A 23,733-nucleotide genomic window follows, 5' to 3' on the forward strand; every position below is an offset into this window, starting at 1 on the left:
TATGTGGATGACATACTACTCATTGGGAATGACATTCCTTTGCTGCAGTCTGTAAAGACTTGGCTGGGGAATTGTTTCTCAATGAAGGACTTAAGTGAAGCAGCCTGTATTCTAGGCATAAAGATCTATAGAGATAGATCTAAGAGATTGCTTGGCCTAAGTCAGAGTGCATATGTTGACAAGGTATTACTACGGTTTGCCATGCAGAATTCCAAGAAAGGATTTTTGCCGACGTCACATGGTGTGAATCTTTCGAAGACTCAAAATCCCTCTTCCAGAGAGGAGAGAGACCGCATGGATAAGATCCCTTATGCTTCAGCCATAGAATCTATCATGTACGACATGCTATGTACTCGTCCTGATGTTTCATATTCTTTGAGCATGACGAGCAGATACCAGTCGGATCCAGGTGAGTGTCACTGGATAGCGGTCAAGAATATTCTTAAGTACTTGAGAAGGACTAAAGAATATTTCTTGATATATGGAGGCAATGATGAGCTAGCTGTAAAGGGTTACAGTGATGCCAACTTTCAAACTGACCAGGATGACTATAGATCGTAGTCTGGGTTCGTGTTTTACTTGAATGGTGGTGTTGTGAGCTGTAAGAGTTCGAAGCAGGACACAGTTGCTGATTCTACAACAGAGGCCGAGTATATTGTTGCATCAGAAGCAGCAAAGGAGGCAGTTTGGATCCGCAAGTTCATTACTAAGCTTGGGGTGGTTCCTATCATACCATATCCTATAGAGCTCTATTGTGACAACAATGGAGTAATTGCACAGGCTAAGGAACCTCGCTCACACCAGCGGACCAAACACATACTACGGCGCTTCCATCTCATTCGAGAGATCATCGATAGAGGAGATGCGAAGATTTGCAGAGTACCCACAGAGGCTAACGTCGCTGATCCCTTGACCAAGGCTTTGGCATAGAGAAAGCATGATGGTTACACTAGGTCATTGGGTATTAGACCCTACACTGATTGACACTAGTGCTAGTGGGAGATTGCTAGTTAGAACCCTAAAGCCAATCATATGATGATTGTTGTATGGACCCGATGTATCATATTCCTATATATATATATATATATAAAGGCATTTCTTTATTGTTATTATACTTACTTGTATTAATGCCAAATAACTAAGTATAATAGCGTCCCTGAGTAGAAGATTCATATCTATATCAATTGATTGATTGAATCGATAGTGAACACTACTCTTAATCATTCCTAGTCAAGTATTAACATTCAGGGATAATGTTAATGCGATGAGACTAACATGTAGGTCAACTCGATGACTTGATCTCACAAGTCATGGATATAGAGATATCAAGTTGACACATGGGTATGCATTGGAGAATGTATACTGAATGACCCGCCATGAAAAAGTATCATGGGTCGTTATATGAGTGTCATATACTTTCTCATGTGGCTATTAGTATGACTATTAGTCCTTGAACCTGAAGTCACCATGATTCCCTACATAAGGAGTTGCATACTTTGACTTCGTCAAACGTCACCCGTAACTGGGTGGACTATAAAGGTGATTACTGGGTATGTAACAAATTATGTGAAGGGATGTGAGTGATGTAGATGGGATCTATCCCTTCTATATGATGGAAGTGACATCATCATTCTTGATAGAGTGAGACCACTAAGTGCATGGCCATGCCCAAATGAGTCAATATGAGATATTGAGCTCATTTGTTTAGAGTAAGTCTACTTGGAGTTCAAGATATAGATTGATTAGAGGATGACATGTTCTATGCCTCAATTTAATCAATCTAGATGTCAAGGATAGAAGGACATTATCATATATTGTGAAGGATCACAATTAGTAGTCACAAGGTGATGTTGGATCTCAACATTCTTGTAACTTGGGTAGTAATGATGTGTTGCTAGATACCGCTCATTACTTATGCTTCTAAATGGGTTTAGGAGCATTGCCAACGTTACAAGAACCTATAGGGCCACACACAAATGGCAATTAGATAGAGAATAGGTTCATGTGATGAACCAAGAGGATTAGGTTCATGTGATGAACCAAATTGGATTAAGAGTAATCCAAAATAAACTAATTGAGTTGGACTCAATTTGATTCATGTGTCAAATGAGTCTAATTTAGACTTGGATTCATTGAGTCGATTTAATTCAATGAATATAAATTCATTAAATTAAATTGATATGAGTCAAATGGTTGGATTTGATCAACTATGGGAGATAAGAGGCCAAGTTGACTTGACTTAAGAGGGAAGATGAAGAGTCAACTTTGACTTGACTTTGACTTGACCAAAGCCACCTCATTTGTGAGTTGGCATAAGGCCGGCCAATGATGATGTGTCACATCATCAAGGCTTCTTTACTTGGTCAAGATTGACTTGACCAAGTGACACCTCATGAGGGAGACCAAGAGTCATGACTCTTGGTATCCCATGGAGGTTTATAACCTCTCTATTGTGGCCGACCACTTGAATGAGTGAGTGATTGCATTTGTGTGCTCATTCAAGAGGTCTTCTTCTTCCTCTTCTCTTCCTCTCTTCTCTCCCTCTCTTCCTCCATTGTCGTGACCTTCTAAGGGTGCTAGCACACTCTTAGTTGTGTTTTTCTCCACCTATTGTTCATGTGGATACACATAGAGGAGTGTACATTTGACACTCTCGAGATCCGGCAACCCTTCTGGACGAGCGAGATTTGCGAAGGGCTTCGCTTCAAAGGTATAAATCCCTTTCTTGTAGATCTAGTGTAGATCTAGGATTAGGAAACATGTACATGATAATTTTTATATATCTTCGCACGGATCCGTGGCAAGACTTCGGGGTTTCTGCAACGTAAAAAACGGTTTTTGCGGCCCGAAAGTCTCAACATGGAGACGACAAGGTATGCAACGTTCCTTGCATCATAGTAGCGATCAACTAATTGAAGCCCTCTCTTGTTATGGTGATAGTTTCACCCTGACCTTTTTTACCAGCAGAGTCGTGGTTCGCTGGAGTTCTTCCGATGTCTTCCATTTCAATGTATTAACTTGGATTTCCCACAAATGATGCAAATTTGATTTGGTCCAAGATCAACAGATGAGCGACTCAACAAAGTACCCACAATCAATTATTTTTAACCGACTAGATATGAATTGGGTTGACTCCCATCGGGGCATTCCGAACAAGCTTGGGGTGTACGAACGTCCAGGATCCTTTGAGATAGTCAAAAGAGGAAAAGAATAGGGGATAAGACGGACCTTGGCATAGCCACTCCGACACTCAAGTCAGATCTCTGTGATTAGAGAGTAAAAGAAGAAGATGACAAGTAGAGAAAAGTGTTTTGTGTGTGTGCCTCTGCCCGCGAAAGCATGCCTCTTTTTATACAACTTCCTTAGCAGGAAAAACGACACCCCATGTTCCCCACTAATAGTGTTTCGGTTGAGGACATGCCATGATGCCATGTAACCCCTCTTGCTGCACCTCTAGTCTACCATGTTCTGGTTTAGGGGAGTCCACGTCGTTCCACGTTCTCCATGTCTTGGGTTAACTGCACTATTCGTCCTCCTCTCCTCAGTCATCCACGTCTTCTCTACTCGGGCATGACTGTACTTTGGAAGGGGGTGTGCGGGCTACTCGAGCATTGAGGAGTCGGGGACCATGAAGTTGGAAATTCAGTTGGAGTCTCAAAGTTAGGCTTCTATTCTCGAGTTGTATGAGTCAATCTGCTATCGCCGAGTGATGAGAATCATGCTCTACTCCCAAGTGAGCGGAGTCAGGGGGCTTCTACTCCAAAGTGAGGGGAGTCGGGTTCAGGTGGCAAAAGGTGAATACGCTCGCCTCCAGCAGCTCCGTCAACCCGTCCCAAGGCCAACACGGAGGAGATAAGGGGGAGTCGGGTTCAGGCTTCTGTTGAATGACGCCGAGTCAAATTTAGGGTTACTGGCCTATCCGTGGATAGATCGAACTTGAGCTCAATTTGCCTTGACTCAGGTTCCCATTTTATCTGAGTGTGATTTCATCTTGCCTTTAACTTACAACAGCTAGACTTTTGATCTGACTATGTCATGTAAAGGTAAACTATCTACTGCATCGATACTTAATAATAATAATAATATTAATAATAATAATACTTTGTTTTATATTAGTTTTGACTAAAATTGGTAAATAGTCATTTTGCTTAGGCAAGTACATTAAACTGGTTCGATGATTGGGCCTACTTTTTAGATATGTAAAAATGTGAAAATGCACAATAAAGTTGGTAGAAAATATGATACGAGGCATCCGGAGAATTCTTTTGATAATTCAAAAAAAAGGTGTCTTTAAGTATTTTTTTATTTTGTCCAAATTTTATTTATGATTAAGTCTTGTGGTTCAACTACAAGTTCATAGATTTTAAAGGTTAGCGCTTTGGGTGCTTTTTTCTTTTGATAATCTACTTCCTTTCAACTTAAGGTCTTATTTTAAGTCTAAGAAACACTTAAAGATTATATTCAATATTGCTTTTTTTTTTTTGCATTATAATAGGCATACTCTATTAACTTAACTAAAATAACTTGCTTCCCTTGAATTTTCAGTTTAAATCCCTTAGTGTATCAAAGGGTTTCTCTAGGTTCTCTACTAATTTGACAACGTCTATAAATTTTTAAATTTAATAAGTTAGTTTGGAGGTTCAGATCTATATAATACCAAAAACAGATGGTGAAGTGTTTAAGTGCAATGCTATTTGGTGTCTCCTAAGCCAGATAAGTATCCAGGCTTTTAGTTATACCAGTCGCATCAGAGCCTCAGAGGGTAAAGAATCTCCTTTTGCAAGCTCGTCTCTCATTTCCAAAAGGTTCCATGATTGTCCTTGCACACTTTATCTTCTCATGTATGTTTACAGCTCACAAGCAGGCTCTTTCACATGGTGACATTTGAATATCACAATAGGGGAAATAACAAATTTCTTTACTCTATAAGACTATAACTATGTGCACGAACATATACCTTCATAGATGCATCAAGTGAGTTTTAGTAGCTCCATGGAGTGCTCTATTTTCTCACCATGATCACTTGATACTTGCCTAAGCAAGTTCTGCACTCCGTCCACCCACTTTTGCTTTGTGATGCTGTTCTCACACTCAAACTCAATCAGACCTTGCGCTGTTCTCAGGCCAAAGTAGCATCTCTCCTCCACACACTCCTTTGAACGCTCAGGCCAGGCAGGAATTTCATCGTACACACCATAGACAACACCTGATTAGCCATCAAAGAATGGATTAAAAGAAGCTATTTGTTTGCCAATGTCATGCCATTGTCAACATTCACTTACTCTTTTTCTTCTTTGAAAGTGCCCCTCCTATATGCTTACTTTTGAGCTTCACTATGACCTGAGAATTGTATCCATTACCATTGAACGAGAGCTCTGAGTGACTGCCAAAAGGTGAGTGAGTTGGGAATTACCTGTGACTTCCTGTTGATGTAGACTGATACTCTCTTCCAGTGTAAAGTTCCTGCGGTAGGAATCGAATTGAAGCTTGAGTTGTTGATTGATTGCGTGAGATCTGATCTTCGATCTTACCTTTACGGGTGCGTTTGAGCAGCTCGCCTTCTTTGCACCAGATATCTGGGCTCCCACATTGACTCTTCTCGCAAGGAATGACGGTGGCAGCGTTGGTCCTTGCTTCCCTTTGCAGCCTCAACTTTAACGCTGCAGCTCCTCGTAGCGCTGTTGAGATTGATATAGGTTATTGATCAGATCGCGACTGATTATCAATTGAAATCTGACCTGTTGCGGCGGCGGCTGTGAGGGTCATCAGATCTCCGGCTGATTTCACGTCGACCGCAGATCGGATAGAAGAAGCCACAAGGTCACGGTCGGCCCCCGCTTGCTCCGCGATCTCGATGCAGTGCGAGGCTAAGATCTCGGTAGCGGAGACCATGGCGGCGCTCATCTTCGATGTTTGGTTCTCCGAGGCGGCGACGACAGCGGCGACGGCCGCGGCGACTCCGGCGGCGGACACTGCGGCGTGGATGCGGGCTCTCTCGGCGCGGGCTTTCTCCTTGCTCCTCACTTTGGCTCTGCAGCTTTCTCTGTGGTGAAACAATTTCCCAATCGTTCCATTGTGGGTAATCATGTTGTTCACGCCACCGCGCGGCTGCCAAAATTAATCGACAGAAACAGGATGAATCTAGCAAAACCTATCCATTCCATCATCCAACACATAGCCGGAGGAGTGCGATCTTACTCGTTTATTGATGGTCAGAGAGGCGCCGGCAGTGGACGCAGCGACGACCAAAGAGTCCGGAGGCATCATTTCAGGCAGACGATCCACCACGAAGTTCCTCCTCTTGTTCCCGGCGAGGAGGGCCTTGGAGATCTCGGCGGCGGAGACGCTCCAGGACCTGGACAGGAACTCCATCGGCTCGCGGGGGGTCTGCGGCGGGGGAATCATCGGGATCTCGAGGTCGCACTCCGGCGCCTCACCGTCATCGTCCTCCTCCACCAGGTCCCGCAATCGCACCAAACCATCCCTCCTCCTGCTCCCCCACAAGTAGTGTGCCTTCTCCATCGCTCTGCTTCAACGAATTACGCTGCGATCGGCGGGATGCAGAGGCGAGGAGAGGGATTATATATATATAGAACAGAAAGAGGGGCGGGGGAGCACGAGAAGGGGGGACAAGAGGGGGACAGCGGACAGCTTCCTTCCCGCCTTTTGCTGCGCCTGTTCCTCGCTGTTTTCTGTCCCCGGCCTCATCCCCTCGCTCTCGTCCCTGTGCGCTGGTCCAATGATGAGGAACGTTATTTTATTTTATTTTCCAATTTTTTTACAAATATCTTTTCGATTTTTAAAAATGATTTGCTTTTTTAGGCGAGATAAAATCCAGCCAGGCAGTTTGGAGGGTGGGACCCGCTGCTTATCCACCAGTTGGTATCGGTACCTATCTTCGATATCGTTTATTGGTGATAAGACAATTCCATCTACTTTAGCAAATTCTGCCGGCAATTTTATATATATATATAAAATATTTATGACAATTTATCAAAGAACATACGGGAGTTAATATATTTATCAAAAGGTATATCATCGTTTTATATTTATCAAAAGACATAATTTACCAAAATTAATTTCCAGATTACTCCTCTGGCTAACCTGGCAACCACTTTTTCAAACATAATTTTCCAAGCATCTAAGTCGAAATTAAAATTGAAAAATATTTTATGGTTCGAATGCACGTCTTCTCACCATCTCTGTCCCTCCATCCCTCTGCGTGGTGTTATAAACTTGAAAGGAATATGAACACATGCGCTTGCCATTACTGCTCGTGCTGGTTGGCGGGATTGCAATAGACCAGTTAGGTTTATGGCATAATGGGGTAAGAGTTGCTAGAGGAGACCAAAGGACAAATGCAGTTAAGAACGTCAGCCGAGAAGGACAAACTTCTTGCAAGAGGGAAATTAGTAGAAGAATACATTTAAAGGTTTAGACATGTATGTATTGATTTTTTTACTGTAAATTAGGATAGTGATGATAAATAAAAATTACAGTATTGGTGGGAAGGGTGACGGTAAAAAGTGTTGTTATGGTTTATTTTTGTTGTGTGGGGAATAAATATTCAACAACACCTGAATTATGATGTAATAGAAGACTTAATCGATTTAAGTCTTGTTAGTTTCTGACGTTGATAGTTAAGTTGGGCTAAAAAAATTTTATTTATGGTTTAGGGTTTAGTCAGTGGTGGTCCTAGTTTACAAGAAGTATCTGCTTCAAAAGGGGTCTGATATCTATGATATCAGGCCCAACGTGTTATGTGGTTAAAACTTTGCTTTTACATCAGATAGTTCTTTTCCTCGCTCAACCCTTCCTAGTTTGAGCAAAATTACAATTTAACTACAGCAATAGATTATGTAGTTGCAAATTTACTAAATTAGTTTGTAATTTATTTATCAGGGATGATCATATAACTGAAGAAATTCTCTCTGAGATATGGAATACTCTTATTGTAAATTCTAGCATTGGACATGGAGCTAATGTAGGAGAAGTATCCAGAACAAATATTTCACCATCTTCGCAGTATAGTTGTGTACCTAACACAAATAGAAATACAAGCAGTAATTTCACATTTGATCTAAATGAAGAAGCTAGTATTCAAGAAGATGAAGTTCTGAACCCGTGTACAACACTTGGTGATTACTATGAGCCTACTTGGAGTGAGGAGGAAGGGTATTATAACCGAAATGGAGAGGAAATGCAATGCAATACAGATGTACAAGAATTCTTTGCTGATAATATGCAGATTAAACAATATGAAATATCTCAAGAGCAGTACAGTGACTTAGAGGAGGAGTTCCCAATAGCTGATGATCCATATATTCTAAATTCTCGATTGCTCGAAAGGCCAATTGAAGAGGCAACATATCAGCATGAATTTTTTGTAGGACAGATATTTTCGTCACGACAAGAGTTCAAGAATGAACTTGTGAAGCATGCCATGGTTAAACATATGAGATATAACCCAGTTGACACTCAGAAAAATAAAGTAAAAGTTGTCTGCTTCAATCAACCGTGTAAGTGGAGAGTAGTTGCTCGGGGGATGTAGAGTCCATAGTTATGAAATATATAAAGGAACACCAATGTGGCACCATTAGGAAAAGTGTTGATCATCAAGCATGCTCTTCATCCTTTGTAGCTTCTTTTGTTGAAGAGCAATTTGTTGCTAATGAACAATACAAGCCAAGTATGATTATAGCAGATATAAAAGCTAGGTTTGGAGTGACCATATCCTACAGAAAAGCATACATAGCTCGAGAGAAAGCGATGAAGAAAGTTGTTGGAGATTATGACCAAACATATAAAGATCTTCCACTATATCTGCGTGAATTAAGAGTCAGGGATCCTGAAACCTATGTGGCACTACACAGAATGGGGATAATCAGTTACAACGCTGTTTTGGGGTTTTGGAGCTTGTAGAAGAGTATTCAGGTCTTATCTTCGTAAATTAATTGGAATTGATGTCACACACCTAAGAGGCAAATATCCGGGTGTGTTGTTGATGGCTTCATCAATAGATGTTAATGACAATGTCCTCCCAGTAGCCTTTGGAATCGTTGAAGTTGAATATGGATCTGCATGGGAGTGGTTTCTGGATCATACGAAGAGATTATTTAATGTTGATCCAGAGTCAATGAGTATAGTATCAGATAGACATCGTGGCATTATATCAGCAGTTAGGAAAGTTTACCTTACTGCCCATCATGCTTTTTGTTGTCACCACATGTCTTGCAATATGGTAACAGATACTGGCAGTAGGTCAGGTTTAGGGTTGTTTTGGGCAGCAGCTCGAGCAAACACAACACTACAATATAATCTCATAATACAGTTCATGCTTGAAAAACATCCAGATGCTCATAAGTAGCTTCAGAACATTGACCCTAAAAGATGGGTCAATGCACACTTTAGTGGCAGAAGGTACACAATGCTAACCACCAATTGTGTAGAGAGTTTAAATGCTTTGTTCAAGGAGACGCGTGAACTTCCCATAAACAGGTTAATTAATAATACTAGAAGAAAGGTAGCTCAATGGTTCTTTAACCGTAGGGAGGAAGCATCGAAATGGTATGTTGCGTTGACACCTCATGCTACCAAAGAAATGGAATCAAGGAGGGAGAAAGCTAGACGATATAAAGTCCACCCCTACTCTCAATCCGAAATAGAAGTAGAGACATGGGGTGCTTCATACATTGTTGATTTAGAGATAAAATATTGTAACTATGGGGAGTTTCAAATTTCAGGATTGCCTTGCTCACATGCAATTGTCGTCATAATTCACCGGAACATGGATACACTCCCATATTGTGAGCATTATTTTCATTCACAGAATTGGAAAACGACATACATGAATCGTATTTACCCCTGTCGAAGCAAGGAATTTTGGCCTAGGGGAGTAAACAACATTATAGTGCTATGTCCCCGTAGCCTTGTGCAGCCTGGTAGGCGAAAGAAGGCAAGGATCGAGTCGAAACATAATGGGAAGGTAAAAATCAAATGCAGCAGGTGCAAACAACTAGGACATAATCGAAGGACATATAGAATGCCGCCAGCCCCTGGTTCTTGACTGAATTGTAAATTGGAGGAGGTGAGCCATATGTTTTGTATGAAGTACATATATAGGATTGTAAGAAAAATAGTTGTGGAAAGTGATGTATCTGTTATATAGGTTTATGGAGTATTTATTTTGTGTTACAGTGTTATTGTATGTATGAGAAGTGTAAACCATCACCTGCAAGGTAGAAATAATACTTCACACCATATCTCCATTGTGTAAAATAAAAATGCGATACATTTCAATTCAACAGGAAGGGGTTAGTAATTTCAAAGTCATGTAAATATATTGTGCAATATAAATGAGTTAAAACTCGCACAAAGGGATTGTAGTAATACTTGTAAAATAAGATAGGACAGCACTTCTCGGTCATTGAAAAATAAAAGAGGTGCACTGTTCCGTGCCAACTGGCACAGAGCCATACCTTCTTAGACAAGGGGTATAAATTCTGTTTGACACCATATATACTATCTCCCCACCAAGATCTTCACAGGGAACGTGATTTCAAGTAAATCCAAGTAGGGGAGGGCCATCAATGGGTTTTGGTCAAAATCCACTGATGGACCTAGACACCTCTGATTGGACCTATTTCAGTTCGAGTGGTATTCTGGAGTTGCAAGGACTCCAATTATGCTGGCAAATCTTTATTTAAAGCTCTATAGGTGTTGGGAAAAAAATAAAATATAATCAGCCTCCGTTGGGCCTGATATGCTCTCATATCAGTCCCAACGTGGGCCTGATATGAGTGCATATCAGGCCTGACGTGGGTCTGGTATGGTATTGTTTCATAAAACTTGATTCTATCTCCCCATGATATAAACTCCAAACATGCTAACAGGGGCCTGATCAAAAAATTAAAATAAGATCATTTTTAAAAGGTGCTTCCATAGGGTTGAAAAGAAAAGTTGTGCATTGTTCCGTGTCAACTGGCACGGAGCCATACCTTCTTAGACAGGGGGGTATAAATTCTGTTTAACACCATATATACCATCTCCCCACCAAGATCTTCACAGGGAATGTGATTTCAGATAAATTCAAGTAGGGGAGGGTTATCAGTGGGTTTTGGTCAAAACCCACTGATGGACCTAGACACCTCTGATTGGACCCATTTCAGTTCGATTGGTATTCTGGAGTTGCAAGGACTCCAACTCTGCTAGCAAATCATGGTTTAAAGCTCTATAGGTGTTGGGAAAAAAATAAAATATAATCAGCCTCCGTTGGGCCTGATATGCTCTTATATCAGGCCCAACGTGGGCCTGATATGAGTGCATATCAGGCTCAACGAGGGCTTGGTATGGTATCGTTTCATAAAACTTGATTCTATCTTCCCTAATATTAACTCCAAACATGCTAACAGGGGCCTGATCAAAAAAATAAAATAAGATCATTTTTAAAAGGTGTGTCCATAGGGTTCAAAAGAAAAGTTGTGCACTGTTCCGTGCCAACTGGCACGGAGCCATACCTTTTTAGACAGGGGGTATAAATTCTGTTTGACACCATATATACCATCTCCCCACCAAGATCATCACAGGGAACGTGACTTCAAGTAAATCCAAGTAGTGGAGGGTCATCAGTGGGTTTTGGTCAAAACCCATTGATGGACCTAGACACCTCTGATTGGACCCATTTTATTTCGAGTGGTATTCTGGAGTTGCAAGGACTCCAACTCTACTAGCAAATCATGGTTTAAAGCTCTATAGGTGTTGGGAAAAAATAAAATATAATCAGCCTCCATTGGGCCTGATATGCTCTCATATCTATCAGGCCCAACGTAGGCCTAGTATGGTATCATTTCATAAAACTTGATTCTATCTCCCCCTAATATAAACTCCAAACATGCTAACAGGGGCCTGATCAAAAAAATAAAATAAGATCATTTTTAAAAGGTGCTTCCATAGGATTGAAAAGAAAAGTTGTGCACTCTTCTGTGCCAACTGGCACGGAGGCATACCTTCTTAGACAGGGGGTATAAATTCTGTTTGACACCATATATACCATCTCCCCACCAAAATCTTCACAGGGAACGTGATTTTAGTTAAATTTAAGTAGGGGAGGGCTATCAGTGGATTTTGGTCAAAACTCATTGATGGACTTAGACACCTCTGATTCGACCCATTTCAGTTCGAGTGGTATTCTGGAGTTGCAAGGACTCCAACTCTGCAAGCAAATCATGGTTTAAAGCTCCATAGGTGTGGTGGCAAGTGATGGAAAAAAAAATTAGGCACCGTTGGGCCTGATATGCTTGAATATCAGGCCCAACGTGGGCCTGGTATGGTATCCTTTTTTAAAAATTGATATTATCTCCCCCTTTCTATAAACTCAAAATGTGTTACCATGCTCCTTATCAAAAAAAGAAATTAAAATAAAATAAATTGATTCACCATATTTTTAATTTACACAAACAGTAAATCATTACAAGAATAGTATATTACAATTGTTAAATCTATAAGCTCTCATATCAGCTTGTACAAAGTCTACAGATCTCTGGAACATCAAACTCTCTGCATAGCGCATTATAAAAAAAGCACAATCACTACAAGAAAACAGGGCTTCAGAAACAGATTTTTAAAACGGAATTAAAATCTGTTTTAAATTTTAGTAAATCAAAAACGAATTTAATATGGAATTACTAATCTATTATATTTAAATTAAATATAATATACAAAAAAATATTTAAGACGGAATTTAAAATGAACTAAAAACAAATTTATAAAATAAATATTTATAAACAAAAATAAATACAAATTCTAAACAGAATTTGATACAAAATTTTATTTGTCAAGAAATCTGTCTATATATTTTTAAACAGAAATAAATTCTATTTATAATTTATATAAATCATAATGAAATGAATTAAATTATTTTTATTTTATTTTATTTTATTTTAATAAACCCTATGCTACATCCTGTTTAACCCGACTCCCTCGCGACATTACCTCCCTCGCCGACTCTTGTTTTCTCGCCGACTTTCTCGCCGTCTAATTTCTCGCATCTCGCCGACTCTTCTACGCATATCTTTCCGGCGTCGTGTATCTTGCCGTCGCCGACTCCGCTACTCATCGCCAACTTCGTGTATCTCGCTTCTGTTGCTCTCTCTCAAAAGGTAACCCCTAATTTCTTTTTCTTCCTCTTGCTATGTGGACTGCCACACCGCAGGTCCTTGCTTTTGTCAGCGGCCACTGTCGCAAATGTGTTCGCCACCATATAATTACTTGAGGGGGCAACCATGTTAGACGTGCGAGCGACCACATCGCAGAAATTTGTGAGATTGATGTTGTTTAGGGAAAAGCGGCAGAGAGAAGCATGAGGCAAAGAGGCATGCTGATTGCTATCCTACATTGTTTCTTACAAATTTGTGAGATTGTCTCACAAATTAATTTCTAATTTGTGAGATTGATATCCTTTATAGTATAATTTGTGAGCAATGTCGGTTGCTTCAACAAATTTTGAGGCATGCTTCGACAAATTCTGCTTTAATATTTGATTTGATACCTCGGACACTCCTTTTGCATTTCTTTCTCAATTATACTCTAGAATAGAAGATATGACTTGTCAAGAACAAGAAGAGAAGATAAGATATTCTTTGGTTCCCGTTGCCTTTACAAAGAGAAGAAATTTTGTTCCTTTCATAGAATCCAGAATAACATCTCCATCTTTTGTATGCCTAAGATGATTTATGTTCACCAATGATTTACATATTTCCTCTTTTAAAGCTTCTATCTTCTTAAGAAAATCAATTTCTAGATTTCTATCTTGCAAAGATAACTCACTTTCTAGGAATTTAATTCTTAGTAACTTCTATCTTCTTGTGTTGATTTTGATCTTCGTTTGAAACAAAGTGTAATAAGATGACTTGGTTTATAGTGTACTATTATTTTTGGCAGTTATCAGTTATCAGTAGAGAGTTAAATTGATTCTATTTTTGATCTTATGATATAATTTAAATTGATTCAATTTTTGTCCTTACACATTTTATTATTGTCATTGGTGTTACTGCTATTAGTATTGGTGTACTGCTTCTATTGGTGTCCTGCTATTAGTGTTGGTGTACTGCATTTTTTCTTATACTGCTATTGATTCTGTTCTATTGGTGTTACTTTTTTTTTGGTGTTGGTGTTGTTACACTTTGTTGGTAACCCTATGATCTAGTCACCTAGATTGCATAGTTGATTGCCATTACAGATTATGTACTATTGTTTACATTGGTGTTGCTGCTATTTACATCTTGTAATATGTACTGCTATTTACTGTCATTACAGATTAGTATTGTAATATGCACTGCATAGTGTTTATTGCATAGCTTATTGTCACATTTACTACTAGTGTTTACTGCTATTTATATTAGTGTTGCTGCTGTTTACATCTTGTAATATATACTGCTGTTTATTGCCATTACATATTAGTATTGTAATATGTACTGCATAGTGTTTATTGCATGGCTGATTGTCACGTTTACTACTAGTGTTTTTTGATGTTTACATTAGTGTTGCTGTTGTTTACATCTTGTAATCTGCACTGTTGTTTACTGCCATTACATATTAGTATTGTAATATGTATTGCTTATTGTTATTGCATAGCTGATTGTAAGGTTTACTGCTAGTGTTTACTGCATAGTGTTATTAATATCATATTGTCATCTCATTTATTTGTTTTTATATTTATTAAACTAATATAAGTTATTATAATATGTACAGGAACAATATACAGAGCGACAAAATGTTGATGATCACTCTACACATCCATCATTCAATCTCAAATAATGGTGGGATGTGGTGGGTGGCCAATATAAGGGGAGGGTGTATGGATTAGGATGCAATCAATACTTTGGAAAATCATACAATGGAAGTTTCAATGAAATGTGCTCCAATGAAAAAAACAAAGAACTATCACAAGAAATTGAAGATATGCGTGCTACTAGCAAGAGGATGGAGAAAGAAATTATTGAAAGCAAAAACAAATTGGAACTCGTATCACAGAAAATAAGCAAAGGGAAGATAAACTTATTGAGGAAGGTAGACAAAGGGAAGAAAAACTTATGGAGGAAGGTGGACAAAGAGAAGAAAATCTCGAGGAGATGGTTCGTAAGATGATTCAAGAGGTGGGATTATTTTATGAATATTTGGATCAATATTTGGATGATGTGATATTTTTGGATTAAAAATTAATTGTTTTAAATATTTTTAATTTATTTAAAATGTGTGATTGTTTCTACTAAAATAATATGTAGATGAAAAAAAATAAAAATATAATATAATAAAAATTTATTGATAGATTTAAATATGAATTTTGTAAATAGATTTATAAGCAAATTAAAATTATTTTTGATATATTACTTGAGATAGGTTAATAACATATTTAAAACAAAATTAGAAATGAAATATATATATATGAATTTATAAATATGTTTATAAACAAATTTATAAATAGATTAAAATTATATTTAATATATAATTTGTGCAGACTAATGCAAGAGTTAAAACAAAATTATAAACTAATTTTATATACGAATTTATAAACAGGATTGTAAACGAATTATAAACAGATTAAAGTTATATTTGTTATATAATTTGAAACAGATTAATAACAGATTTAAAACAAAATTAGAGACGAGATTTATATTTGAAATTAATTTCATTTGGTCAAATTAAAAACAGATATATAAACGATTTTTCAATCTGTTTATGAAATTAGAGACAGAATAATTCTGTCTCAAAATTAGCTACGGGGCTTTCAATAACGGAATTTTGAGACGGAATAATTTGTTTCAAACATTATTTAGAGACAGAAAAATGGCTTTCAGAAACGAAATTTTTCGTCTCTGAAGCCCTGTTTTCTTGTAGTGAATCCAACCTACAAAACAAAAGCACAATCCATCATAAAAACCCAAATCCAATTATTATAGAACATACACAAATACTTACGATTTGCTTTGTGTGGGGCCATTAACTTGAATCATTTTATACTCTCTCCCGGAGAAAGGTTCTAAACCTTTATGCCACATGTGATAGTATAACCAGTTTAGCTCCTTAAAAAACAACACCTACGAATATCAAACCATAGTAATTAATACATAACCAATGATTATTGGATATAAGAAATTTGTTACTTACAGTTTTATCAAAAACAGAAGTGTAATTTTCTGTGGTGCCAAGAGAGTTATAATGAATTATTTGACCTTCCTCCAGGTCCATGACCATTAGATGCCAATGATCATCTTGGTTATTTAGAGGACATAAAATATATCTAATGTCCTTGTCCTCATCAGTTTTTACAGTTTATTTCACTGCATCCATGTGCATTATTCCAAACAAGTCCTATGCAAATAATAGAGCTATTTAGGTGATTGCATCCAATATATATTATAAACAATTTATAATGAGATAAGGGGCATACTCGAAATCCAACCCCACAAAATATGGATGGTTGGTACGGTGAGTTAGAGTTTTTGGCTTCATTAGCAAGAATACTCCAATAAACATTTATGCAATCCCCATTGGTGTATTGCGTCCAATCAAATATTGTCATAAAAGATTGCATATCTAAAGAGAAATTATCATTTGTCCATATTGGTTGCACCGTCACCCTACACACAAGGATACAGTCAATGGTATTTAAAAAATTAAAAGTATAATAAATATCATTAAACTCCAATAATAATCCTTCGTTGGCATGTGGTTTAAGTATTTAGGCTAGCAACTACGTTACCTTAACTGACTGAGCTTCAATAATGCATCGACTATCACACCATCTTTACTCTTTTTAAAAAATGTCTTCGCTTGCTGAGATAATTAAAATAATACTATGTTATTAAGGATTATAAAATAACAACTTACCTACTCTCGACTGTACCTTCAATATTTTGGTTTTTACCTTATTAAGTTCATGACATTTTGTTTCTAATTGTGATGAACTTGTATCTTCGGTCTTTGATGATGTAGGAGCATCTGGTTCGACAGTAAGAACAAGTTGTTTGCCTTTTTTTTGGTGCATTCGGATATCAAACTTCTCTGAGTTCTCTGTCTTTTGGGGCCTACCCGAAAATTAGTTGGAAGTCTAGGCAGATTAGGGTCTATGCCTTCTGATGCTCTTGGCTCCCCTGATATGCTTTGTATGACTTGTTGGAGCTCTTTAATCTTATTTTCGGCATCGGCGATGATTTTGTCTTTTACATTTAAAATTCTATTATCCACGTCAGAATTTATAGTGTCAGCCTTGGTGCCACTCGTATCCCGTTCCTTACACAGTTCACTTATTTGTTGATCCTTTTCTTTAAGCATAGATTCCATATCAGCAATCACAATATCCTTTGCTGCTACTAGACTATCCTTTTCTTCTATCACCGTTGCTAGGTTTTTATTAGCTTCCTCCAAACTTTTAGTAGCTTTATGTAATTCTTGCTTTAAACTATCAATTTTTTCCCCCTTTTCCTTGCACGAAATACAATCTACCGTATTGTCACACTACAGTAGACCTTCTTCGGCTTGCTGTAAAGATCCTTGGCCGACCAACTCAAGAGACTCAGTTGGCTGAGGCCGGTTTGGTAGTAAATCCAACTCTGATTCTTCCGGAATTAAATCTACTAAAATTTTATCTGCAGTTACACGGTCTATCATTTTTTTGACTGTGTCAACATGATAGTTAGGCCACCTCCACCGTAGTATTCTTGGTAATTTTTCTGGATGGTCTAGATTAATAATGCTGATGTGCTCACACACCCATACCTACAATATGATTATAAAAATAATTCATAATCTTTACAAATATCGTGATATATATGTAATCAGACTTATAGCCAAAATATTTGGAAATCCCTTGAGCAAGGGGGCCTTGGACGTTGCATCAGCAACCTGTGGTTTTGGTCTTAATGTAAGCTCCAATCCAATGGAGTCTAATTGTTGAGCCATGAAACTGTATACTGCATTGCACCAGTTAAACCTAGCTAAGTTGTCAAAATCATCTACATAGCCAATTAGGGAGAGCACAGGTATTCTGAGAACACTGCTACTCCCATAAAATAGAACAGTTGCAAAAAAAAATATAGGATATACAGCTGACAGTACAGCTTGTCATTTGATCTCGACTTCCTAATCAGTTTCTCCAAATGTTTGGCAGAACAATCCGAATCTCAGAAAAACTCCATGTACAGTGCGCTTGAAGCCTCATTTAAATCGAGACGAACTATCTCTCCATTGTCGGGTAGGCCAAGAATCAGTCTCACATCTACCTTTGTAAATTTGAGCTTCTTCCCATGGAAGATAAAGTTGTTTTCCTCACGATCCCAATTATCAAACATAGTTTGTACCTGAGCTCTTACAAAAGAACTATCAGGGAGGTCGAGGATCCACGAAAAAGGTGTGCCTCGAATCTTCTGTTCTTGTTCTGCAGTCGGGTTAACAGAAGAGATAAACTTACTAAAGTGTCAAATGCTACTTTTCCAGTTCATTCTTTTAGTTCTTCCTCTTTTGACATAACTTGGATAATTTGGTCGATCAGCACTCACATTTGTCGACGCTTCTTTTGTTGCCATTGCGAACCTAGCTACTGTATAATCACACCCATAAAAACAACTCTTAGATCCCGTAATAACGACTACGCTCTTATTCTAACATGCTCATAACAGTAACACAAACCCTAGGTTAAACCGTTATAGAAAGAATAACTAAATGAGCAACCGAGCTACGTACGAAACTGATTCTCGAACGCCGGTGAAGGTAGAGTCACGCCTCGAACGGAGCTGCGTAGAATGGCTTCGAGAAGAAGATGACGACTGAAGCAGGAAAGTGTGCGCTTTTATAGATTGAAACTTGGGCCTGATATCCCATTATTTTATTTTAAATTTAATCGACTCGATTTATTTGTCATATTAATTATTATTATTATTTTGAAATAATACTCTTTAATATCAGGCCCCACGTTGGGCCTGATATGATAGCATATCAGGCCCAACGGTGCCTGATTTTTTTTCCCCATCACTTGCCACCATACCTATAGAGCTTTAAACCATGATTTACTAGCACCGATGGAATCCTTGGAATTCCAGAATCCCACTCGAATTGAAATGGGTACAATCAGAGGTGTCTAGGTCCATCAGTGGGTTTTGACCAAAACCCACTGATGGCCCTCCCCTACTTGGATTTACCTGAAATCAAGTCCCCTGTGAAGGTCTTGGTGGGGAGATGGTATATATGGTGTCAAACATAATTTATACACCATGGATTAGAAGGTATGACTCCGTGCCAGTTGGCACATATTCCACTTATGGTCATGCTATAGACTTAAACCCTATGGTAGCACCTTCTAATTTTATTTTTTGATAAGGAGCATGGTATCACATTTTGAGTTTATAGAAAGGGGGAGATAGTATCAATTTTTAAGAAAGGATACCATACCAGGCCCACGTTGGGTCTGATATGCTCTCATATCATACCCGCGTTGGGCCTAATATGGTAGCATATCAGGCCCATGTTGGCTGATTTTTTTTCCATCACTTGTCCCCTGTGAAGGTCTTGGTGGGGAGATGGTATATATGGTGTCAAACAAAATTTATACACCATGGATTAGAAGGTATGGCTCCGTGCCAGTTGGAACAGAACAGTGCTTCTCTTTTCTTTTCAGATTTTCATGCCTAATGTAAAGATCGATGCAACCATTGTACACTTGAAACCTACTGTTGTACCTATCCTACTGGGATTCCTAAAAATTCATTTGGAAAGGTATATATGGTCTCAAAACATAGTTATAAACCCTTCGTAAGAAATTCTTTGTCCGTATCATTTGGAACACCATGTGTTTCTTGCAGTCTCAGGACTAAGAACCCATTTTTTTTTCTCGTAACTTAGTTACTTTCGTGTTCCATATTTACATGCCTAATTCAAATTTCAAAGTCTATCTTGTGCTCTTGAAACCGAGTGTTGGTCCGAGCCTATTTGATTTTCTAAATAATCCCAACTGTTACCATGTTTTTAGTTTTGACAAGATAGATATGGTGTGCAGTACAACTTATATATATTATCTCTCTTTTCACTGATAAGCATCAGCATCGCAATTTGGATGTCACAGGATATTGTGACTTATATTTGACTAATTACTATGCAATATAATTAATATTCCAGTGGCAGTTTATACTCCTCACATAATACATAACACTGTATTAAACAACAAAGACTACATACAAACATATAAAACCACCTACACTATGTAACATCATTTACATTCTCTACAAGTTTTTGCCTTAGAAGACTATGGATATTTAATCCAATATTTTAAAAAATTTATCCCTCAAAATTGATACCATTACATCAATTCTAATCTTTTTCATGTCTCCTTGTGTGAAGTCCATCTTCATATCGTATAGGAGGCATCGAATGTATTGCATCACAAAGAAGCCACAGTCAACGCTGTAAATAACAACACCATTTTAATGGTCAATATTTGTTATGAATATGGTCTATTCACACTCTGTGCTCGACTTACCTGGCTTGTTGTTGTGGACATTCTATTGTGTGAGACACCCATTTATCGAATGGATAATGTCTTCCAAATTTTGAATCAATAGTAGCAATGTGGTCATGACTATAGAGTTTAAAATCTGCTACCTGTAAAATTGAATAAGAAATTTACATTTTCCATCAACTAACATTTATATTAGAATACAAACATACACATGAATATTGGATGCTCACCGCTGCTTCAAATTCATATTTGTATTTACTTCCACTTGCTAGAGAATTGTACTGATTGAACGTCATTGATTTGGTGTCCACCATCAGCAAGTGGAAGTGTTCATTATCACTGCACAAAGGTATAAAAATATACCTAACCTCTTCATCTCCTCTATCTGTCTTTATCAGGTGCTAGAAGGCAAACTTACTTGACGATTTCATTAATGACTACAAATATGTAAAGTCATACATACATAACCAAGTAATAAAATGAATTCTAATTTTTACTATTCTTAAATAAATTCCTTACTGTGAAGAATGTTGAACAATATATAGACTTATTGTATGTCCTTCCAAACGAGATTGCACCTCTAAATAGAATTTTACAATACGTGTCGATTATGTCTCCTCTTGTTAACATTTCTCCATTCACACCAGATAACAGGGAATACACATTTAAACCAAAGGGTGGTTCCTCCCAAACTAAATCATTTGTAACCCTACATATTAAACAAATCAATGATTATTTTTACAAAATTAATTTTGAGAACCATACATCAACTATGTAATTAGAGAAGCATATAATTGTCTTGACTGATCAACTATGTAATTCACATACTTTAGTTTCTCCAACGCTTTTAATAAGTACGCCACCTCTTGGTCTTGTTTTTTTTTCTTGGAAGTCTTAAATTGCTTCTTCACATACTATACGCATAAACATAAAAGACATTTAGATAATCTATTAAATCTAACCAAATAAAATGAAATTTACAGATATCGTCTTACAGCAATGGCTTGTTTCCTCATTTTGTCATATTAGCCAAACATATCTGCATCCTTCTCTGCCTCTTCATCAGATTTGTCTTCCATCAATTCTACAATATATCTTTCTTCTTCCATTTCATCCACATCAATTTTTCCTTTCCCCTTCCCCACAACATCAGGTTCTTTTACAACTTTTTTCCCTTCTCCTAGACTTGAAACTTTCTCCGCAGGCTCACTTATATGTATATTTCTATGCTACCTCTTAGGTAAAGTTTTGAGCCACAATGGACTATCAATTGGAGTATCCCTGTAATCATAGCGACTTCTGTCACGTCCTCTCCTCCTTGTTGTAACACCTACAGGTTTAAATTGAGGATCATCTATAGGCTCGCTATATTGAGATTCCATGCCTTTATTTTCAACTATTTTAAGTAATTCTTTCACCCTCTCATTCAATTGCATGTTCTCCCTTGTTAGCTCTTTAATTCTGTTAGCTTGAATAATGCAATTACAACACCCCGTATTAATTTGGCATCCTTCAGTGACTTCAATTTATGATGTCTCCATTGCATGTGGGTTGTCATCAAAGCCAACAAGGTTCTCAAACAATGAATTTTCATATTGGGTAGGGATTAGGTCTATGACAACCTGTAAGAATATTAAAACATATGTTAAAACAAGAGTTTTTAACCAAACTATAGTCAAAGTATTCAAAATTTACCTCTTCAGAGGAGACTTGATCAAACAATTCCCTCACCTACTAATATGTGAAGGAATATTCCTCCACTTATTTATTCTTGCTCCTTTTATTTTGTATGGTTTTTGGATTGGAACATGCTCCAAAAATCATGCCTGATTCACCATCACAAGTGTTAACTATTGATAAATGTCCACAAAATATTAATAAATTTCACATTAATTATAAACTTACTGCCAAAAGACCAGCAAATCCCTTTAGGTAAGGGAGGTTAGTGTTTGAATGTTTTGTCGCAGTTGATAAAAATATGTCCCCAATCTTAGGTAATTGTGGAGCCATAAATTCATGGATGGCTTCAACCCAGTTGAATCTAGCAAGGTTCTCAAAATCATCTACTATATCTATGAGACATAAAGGGACCTTATATGTACTAGAAGAAAATAAGACACAAACAAATATATACAAAATATAGAATTTACAAAATAATAAAACATCTTCTTCTCCTTCAATGCGATTGCCATAAAATTTAAGCAACTCCACAATTCTTGATCTAGTAGCTTCTTTTTTACTTGAGAAGTATGATAGAAAGAGGTCACCAGATGCTTTAGTAGAATTCATCGAAATTGAAGCTCCTCAGTCTGCAATACCAAGCAACAATGAAACGTCTCTTCTTGTGAAGCCAACCGGAACCCCTGACCAAGTTAAATGATTATTTGACTTCTACGAACAAATACAAAAGTATTAGCAACACCGTGGACATGATACGATGTCATATCAAGCACACGTTAGGCCTGCTATTGTATCGTATCAAGCCCACGTTAGGCCTGATATGGCATTGTATTAGGCCCACGTTGGGCCTGATATGGCATCGTATCAGGCCCAACGTTGGCCCTGATGTGATATCGTATCATTCCCACGTTTAGCAAAAGATTTTATTTTACCATACAACTACTTTGTGATTAAAATATGAAATTATATATTGTACCTGAGAATCTAAAGGTTTGACTACTTGAATCCCAATTTTGAAATATATAGACCAAAATCCCACGGATGTACTGCATATCTTGTATGTCCAAAAAAATACTAAAGGGTGACTGTTTTATCAGCGCTATATGTCGGTCATGTAAAATAACGGACCCTTGATGCGTTCCTTTCTTCGTGGATGTTTGAAAAAAACTTTTAAAGTGACCTAGGACACTATTCCAATGCAGTTTCTGTCCAACATCAACTGAATCCTATAGTTTATACAAATTAAAAAATTTTAATCATACTCGTTGAGCTTCTCAAAATCACAGAGTTTGTAACTATATACCTTTACAGCTAATTGATGTGGAGAGGATGATGATACACCCGATCGACTTCTTTGCGCCATTATGAGACGAAATGATTCACATAAACCCTAGAACCCTTCCCTGGTTCCTCGCAAACAGTCCTGTTTTTAAGCACCAAAATGCTTGATGTCGCCGCTTAAGAAAGACTCGACGTCACTAACCTAGGGTTTCACAAGAGGGAAGATTTCTCCACAGAATTGGAGCTGCACTCGCAGTGTTACGAAT

The 23,733-nt window shown here is 37.7% G+C and overlaps 1 protein-coding gene across 1 annotated transcript; it reads right to left on the minus strand.

The window, feature by feature from the left end:
* Positions 1–4,868: 4,868 nt before the first annotated feature.
* On the minus strand, positions 4,869–6,723 carry LOC121970054 (VAN3-binding protein-like). Its single transcript, XM_042520460.1, has 6 exons — positions 6,199–6,723; positions 5,739–6,108; positions 5,532–5,678; positions 5,414–5,463; positions 5,283–5,340; positions 4,869–5,206 (listed from the first exon to the last, which is right to left on the minus strand). The coding sequence occupies exons 1-6, from the start codon at positions 6,520–6,522 to the stop codon at positions 4,971–4,973; spliced, it is 1,185 nt and encodes a 394-aa protein (XP_042376394.1). The 5' UTR covers positions 6,523–6,723; the 3' UTR covers positions 4,869–4,970.
* Positions 6,724–23,733: the final 17,010 nt, after the last annotated feature.

Source organism: Zingiber officinale, chromosome 4A, assembly GCF_018446385.1.
Source record: "Zingiber officinale cultivar Zhangliang chromosome 4A, Zo_v1.1, whole genome shotgun sequence".
NCBI lineage: Eukaryota > Viridiplantae > Streptophyta > Magnoliopsida > Zingiberales > Zingiberaceae > Zingiber > Zingiber officinale.

Excerpts from the sequence above, each read along its gene's own strand:
- LOC121970054 (XM_042520460.1), bottom strand. The coding sequence starts at position 6,522 with ATGGAGAAGGCACACTACTTGTGGGGGAGCAGGAGGAGGGATGGTTTG. Across the intron at positions 6,109-6,198 it reads CTCTGACCATCAATAAACGA|CCGCGCGGTGGCGTGAACAA; the intron begins GTAAGATCGCAC and ends TAATTTTGGCAG. Across the intron at positions 5,341-5,413 it reads ACATCAACAGGAAGTCACAG|GTCATAGTGAAGCTCAAAAG; the intron begins GTAATTCCCAAC and ends TACAATTCTCAG.